The 6415-nt window shown below is 35.4% G+C and overlaps 1 protein-coding gene across 1 annotated transcript; it reads right to left on the minus strand.

Annotated features, from left to right (window-relative positions):
* Positions 1–521: 521 nt before the first annotated feature.
* LOC105339377 (monocarboxylate transporter 12) lies at positions 522–2965 on the minus strand. Its single transcript, XM_011444901.4, has 6 exons — positions 2641–2965; positions 2403–2546; positions 1920–2165; positions 1326–1697; positions 1089–1214; positions 522–834 (listed from the first exon to the last, which is right to left on the minus strand). Exons 1-6 carry the CDS (start codon positions 2888–2890, stop codon positions 605–607), a joined length of 1368 nt encoding a protein of 455 aa, XP_011443203.3. The 5' UTR covers positions 2891–2965; the 3' UTR covers positions 522–604.
* Positions 2966–6415: the final 3450 nt, after the last annotated feature.

A 6415-nucleotide genomic window follows, 5' to 3' on the forward strand; every position in this document is an offset into this window, starting at 1 on the left:
AGGTGATAATTTGGGTTGGGGCGTGATCAAATCCAATAAAGCCCGAAGGGCTTTATGATAGATTTGATCACGCCCCGACTGAAATTATCACCTCATAATATTCAAAGAATGATTTCTTATTACTTATATTTATATAATTTTAAGCCATCGTACAATTAAATCTTTAACTATAAATAAGAAACCCCGCCGGCGCCTCAATTTGGCGTCATTTGTATTATGGGTTATATAGTAAAAAATCGATACGTAGTGTTATCACAGACAAAGACACTGGATGATGTAAATATAAATCTATATTAAACACTTTCTGTTGATGATTATAGCTAACCACCAAAAGTTCCTTTTTGTAAACATGTACAAGTTTTATTTTCACTTATATCTGTTGAATCCTGTGTCGCCTTCAAGTCTCTAGGGAACACGTGATTAAAATAGGGAACACGTGATTAAAATAAGAGCTTACATGTATTTATTGATAAAATAATCATTATGTTAATCATACTAAAATGATAAAACAGTACACCATATTTAATAACTGTAAGCTTTATTTCGTAAGTTAAACTCGCTGCCAAGATTTACAGTGATTTATGCAGCCGAAGTTTACAGTAACTTAAGCGGCCGGGGTCCCAACGGGTTCAGGTAGGTCAATCACAGAAATGTCAATAGCCTCCATATTGGATTCAACATCCGGGATCTTTTTGACGTTATCATTCGTCTGGAAGAAACCTTCCGGTGTTTTCATACGGTTACAGACGACCACTAAAGCAGACGACACGTACAGACAGAACCCCGCCACGTGGAAGGCCCATTGATTGTCGCCTGCTGCCTCGCAAACCAGGGCTGTAAGATTTAACGTTATATAAGAAACTGAGATCCACATCAAAATAAAAAAAAAGCTTCTGATTGCAAATACTTAACAAGCTATCTCTATGCATTCGTTCTGTTTTCTTTCTCTCTTTCTCACTCTATCTTTAATTTACCTTTATTTATATCTCACTCTTTCGGCTTTATGAAATATAAATAAAACAATGAAAAAAAAAAACATAACATGCAATAAACACTGCACGTTAACTACGTGTCACGCTGCCACCTACCGACTACTGGGACCCCTAGCATGGAGCCTATCCCGTATATAAAGTAGATCAGACCCAGGCTACAGGCGAGGAGGTCGGTCCCAAACATGTCCACCACCAACACTGGAACGAGGCTGTTAGCGGCCCCTGATATCAGAGAGGATAACAATGCAAAAGCTATCGTTCATGGAGAATACAGACTTAAAATAAAGATTAATAGTGACCGAAAGTGCAGTAAAAAATTGCCAAACATTTTACCCGTAAACAGCATAAAGACCGCTCCTAGGAACGCCAGAGTGACGTACGACTGCGCAAAGGGTACAACATTCATGACAATACCGGAAAGGGATATAAACAGAAGCAAGAGCCAAGGACGTGCACGAGGCAGATTTCCGGCTATCATTCCAATCAAGACGCGCCCAGTCATGCTGGTAACCCCAGAAATCGACACCAGGAGAGCAGTGAGCGGAAGGGAAATTCCCAACTCTGTTGCTCTCAGTGGAATGTACGTAAACGGAACGGAGAAGGCAAAAATATACAGGAAGTTGAAGAGAAGAAAGATGGCGAACTTCCCCGATTTTACTAGTTTTGGATTGATGATGCCCTCCATTACTGTTTGGGTGGGTTGTTCTGAAAACAAGACGACCAAAAAATCTGCCACATCATGTTTTATGCTATGTAAATCTAATTTTACTTCGACAATACCAATTCTATGAAAAAATAAACATTTAAATGTCTTTTTGGTAATACATTTGACAGATACCAGTTTTAAAACCATATCATAAAAAATATATTAATTATGAATAAGAGAGGATATTGTAGGTCAATAAACTTTGACGGAAGTAAACTTACGGACATCCCTCTGACTGGATCTGAGAAAGATACCCAGGACAGCGTTGTTCAGAAAGAGGCCGGCTGTGATCAGAAAGAGGCCGCGGAGTCCGTACATCTCCAGCAGCAGTGTGTACACGGGAGGAAACACTATCATGCCGGCCCCCACCCCCGCCGTACACACGCCCAACGCTAGGGGGCGCCTCCTGGTAAAGGTGTGGCCAATTACCACTACTGTGGCAAAGGTAGAGATCCCGAACCCCAGTCCTGATAAATATAATACAAACCTTATCACCGTGTGTTAACTTTGTCCGCATTTGTTACTTTAATAGGACACGAGAGTCGTGTCCATGTTTATACCTTATATATATATCTAATTTCTACGAAATTATCGGTTTTTGTAAATTCATTTATTTTTAAGAATTAAAGACATATTTGACGGATGATTTGTTGACCAGCTTGCCTCCTTGACAAACATGTCTGTATAAGTACAGGTATTCTTACCGCTTAATACGCCCAGTCCAAGATAGAGGACAGGAAGTGACGTAGAGATGAATCCAAGGAAATATCCAATGCTGGATAGCAGTCCGCCGACCACTGCTAACGACCAGTAGCTCCAGTATCTCGCGATGATCCCAACAAATGGAGCTTTTTGATTTAAATCAAAGAAAGGTTATTAATTTCTACTTAAACCAAAGTTAAAACAGAAAATTTCATTAGTATAGCTCCTACAATACCCCACCACTGTCTAAGCTAAAACCGATGAATAGAGAACCGATCCAGGACAGAGTCAAAATTTCCGATCCCGTTTCCCGCTCCAGTTCTATATATAGAAGTCCGAACACACTGCTGATACCGCTGCTGCAGAAGTACATAACAAAACCGGCCACGACGACCAGCCAATTCCCGTCTCTAACCTCTTTGTCAACATCTTTTGGCTTTTGAGTTTCTGAACATTCGCCGTCATCCTTCTCAAACTCTTTCTTTCCCATAGAAGGGACGTTATTTAGAGTCTAATGATCTACGGACGATCTCCCAGGTAACTCTCTTCTGCTTAAGCTTCATGTTTGTTTCATTTTTATATGTTTTTAGGTTATGCATAGGGATGGTGTGCGCGTGTTGTATGCGTATAAAAAGTATATACTGATTGTGAACTCGGTTTTAGACAAAGAGTTTCTTGACTTTTGAAGTGTATTACTTTATAAAGAAGTTGCAGACCGGTACATACCGGTTTTATTTGCGAAGTACATCTATTTTGCTCTTGGGGTAACCAAACGTTCGCGGTCGTTCGTGCGTTTGCATTGATATCATATTACAGAGTAGACATTGTAACATACCTGGGATTTGATAAACATGAATTTGAAAGGGACTTAGACACGTTTTGAGCACATAACTTTTAATTTTATTTTTCCATTTTTAATGTTTGGAATAATTAATTCGGTTATTTTTAATGCTTTGTCAAAATTTGAAAGTCAAATTTTGAGTTATAAGCAAAATACAGAGTTTGACATTCTTTGATTTATCATTTTGTCAAAGAAATGTTAATTCCATACATTACATTACTTGTAAACAAATATAAGACTTGAGCTTTGTTTACATAACATTGAATTCTTATATCTCTCTATATGTTGATTGCTAATTTTTCAAATTTTGATCAATCATTTAAATTGCGCAAGTAAACCATTTTATACATAAAAATTGAAAAATATTATTTTTATCTAAGTCCCTTTAAATGTTAAGCTATGTTTTTGATCAGTATTTTAAAAAAAAAGAGGTGTGGAAATGAAAACACCAACTGTCATGTATATTAAAGTATATTCATGATCATATTCAGTTCGATACAGAACATATCAGATACATGGACACATTTTATACATGTCGCAAAAATTAAGAAATTCAATTGTCGTTGCTATTTTCATAGGCTAAATTTATCTCCTTAAGAAGGAGATCTTTAAAACAATATTCAGAATTCAAAGCTAATATATTATATTGAACTTTTCTTTACCAAGTACAAGTTTATAGCTCAAAACTTCAGTTTATTAATATAAAAAAAAATTAAGGTAGAACTGATGGTTAATATGTTGATCACACAGCCTCCTTAAATGTTGACGGGTTAAAAAAAGATGTACTATAGACTGTTTTTGCTTCCACCACTTTTTGTTGATTTTTAATTTAAAAAAACCTCATACCTGTGAAAGAAATGCTGTTGAAATCGATAAAAAGTAAAATATCTAAGATATCTTCATCGACAAATTATCATTTTTCACTCATGAAAGTTCACAGGAATGAAAACAATTTTCTTACAGAGATATATAATGTGAAATTTTCACATCTTTTCTCCATTCGGAACTCACTTGGAATACCTCGCACTATTTTTTAACGTTATCATACGGGCTTAATCATGGCTAATGCAATGCAAAATCCCCGTATACTTTCTTTTTTGGGGATGTGTATTGAAACCTGAAGCGGTAGAGGGGGCGTTTCAAAACAGATAATCTGGACATTTTTCAAATTAGTGGATAAACGTAGTTTTAACACAAAGGTACTGTATTTTAGTTATCGAAATATCAAGCAAAAAGCGGTGGAAGGAAAAGCCCGGGACAGAGTATAGTATTTGCTGAATACAAAATAAATGTTCTTTATCGTGTTCAGTTTGACTTAATTTTGACTAATATCTGCTTTTATTGAAAGATTTTATACAAAGATGAGGAGTATAATACAATATACAATATTCGGACTGTTCACTTTTCTCCCCCTTGTGATTTCCAGATAATTCAAGGCGTGAAAACTTTCGTTTATTCCATAGGATAATTAATTCATGGTGCAATCTTAGACAAGGACTACAAATGATAGGTGATATGGGCACGATTTAACTATTTCTACATTTTTTTCCCAATCTTATTAATATCATGTACCTATATAATTTTTAACAACAAATAAACTATGATTTCCTCTTACGCTCTTACGTTTGTTTTTCTCATACCTTTAAATGCGGCGGATGTGAAAGTCCCTGAACCCCTGGTCCTTTGTACAAAAGCATACAATGACTAGTATATATAATAAGATACATAAAATAACATGATAATAACATAATATTGAGTGATAATTGGAAAAGTATTTCAAAAGTTATTAGTGAAATAAATTAGTTTTTCATCAAAAAGGTTATATTTCACAGGTAGATCGAAATATAGCTTTCTACGAAATTTTATTGCATAACTGGCCTGCATGTAGTCTACATATATTCTGAATAAATTTAACATCAAAACATTTGTGTGACATCTGTTGTTGAACATGGTCACCTGTCCTGATTGTTACCTGTAAGTTACCTGTTAGTTACCTACCTCTTAGTTACCAGTTAGTTACCTGTACTTGTCTCCTGTGTGTCCCTGTACACATAATACAGTTAATCCTTTACAAAACACACACGTTTTATCATAAACGTCAGGGACATTTGAACCGACAGCTTGATATCTTTAAATGACACGGAGTACTAATAAATATAATGAACACAGTGATACATGTAAGTTTTCCTATTTGTAGAAAATCACAAACATCAAGATAATGAATTTCGTTGCTGGAGATATTGAGGTCGTTTGTAATGTCTGTCTGACACATTCGATCATCAAATTGAAATACAGGATAATTTTGTTATTGGCCATAACTGATAATTAAAAAAAACAACTTATTGGTCATAACTGATAGTACTTTATCTCCTCTCTCGAGCACGTGAAAATGAGATACCACACATGTATCTTATAGATTTAGAACTATCTCATTCATTTCTGTATGATAAATTAACCTTTAATTCCAACAACCAAGGAAATATTAAATATCTAAAATATTATATATAATATATTAGACTGAGTACCCTCGACGAATCGTCATCCTCAATGTCTTCTGTCGCCTTCAAAATATTGTCAAAACTGCTGGTAAATATTTCTGATTATCCGTATAGAAATGATTAAATCTTGATTTTTTTTAAATAAATAACGACAGATTAGGTTTTTTCCTCTATTATTTGTGATCTTGAATCAGGGTACATAGAACGATAGATGTTTTCCATAGACTTAATTTTGCAGGAGTTACCCCCCCCCCCTCCTCCCCCCCAAATCGGTGGCCATGCTGTAGGTGAAAACTGTGGACCTGTTGTCCAAAACTTTTGGATAATTGGCTGTGTTAGATGTGACCGAATTATAAACGTTTAGAACAAAGACTGATTCTACCATTCCATGTATACCATCTGGCTTTTAACAACTCTTAACACTTCAAAATTAAGAAACATGATAGACATTTTCATCTGAGGAAATAAGTGGCTGCTATATCTAACACTTAAGACAGTAATTTTGGATTCTTTAAGTAGATAAATATAGCAATTAAAGCCGCTCCTCACCAAGAGGTTTGATAAATCTTGAATCCAGAAATATTAGTTTCTACTTGTTTCACAGATATATAATGATTTATTTAAGACATAAGAAACCATTCTTTGAGTATTATAAAGTGATCAGATGTGGTAGGGG

The sequence above is a fragment of the Magallana gigas genome, chromosome 8 (genome assembly GCF_963853765.1).
Source record: "Magallana gigas chromosome 8, xbMagGiga1.1, whole genome shotgun sequence".
In the NCBI taxonomy this organism is placed as follows: Eukaryota; Metazoa; Mollusca; class Bivalvia; order Ostreida; family Ostreidae; genus Magallana; species Magallana gigas.

What these genes read in the sequence shown, in the direction of transcription:
- LOC105339377 (XM_011444901.4), bottom strand. Translation starts at nt 2,890, where the DNA reads ATGGGAAAGAAAGAGTTTGAGAAGGATGACGGCGAATGTTCAGAAACT. An exon ending in ATCCAGTCAGAGGGATGTCC is followed by an intron (nt 1,698 to 1,919) that starts GTAAGTTTACTT and finishes TCTTGTTTTCAG; the next exon opens with AACAACCCACCCAAACAGTA. An exon ending in GGTCTTTATGCTGTTTACGG is followed by an intron (nt 1,215 to 1,325) that starts GTAAAATGTTTG and finishes CTCTGATATCAG; the next exon opens with GGGCCGCTAACAGCCTCGTT.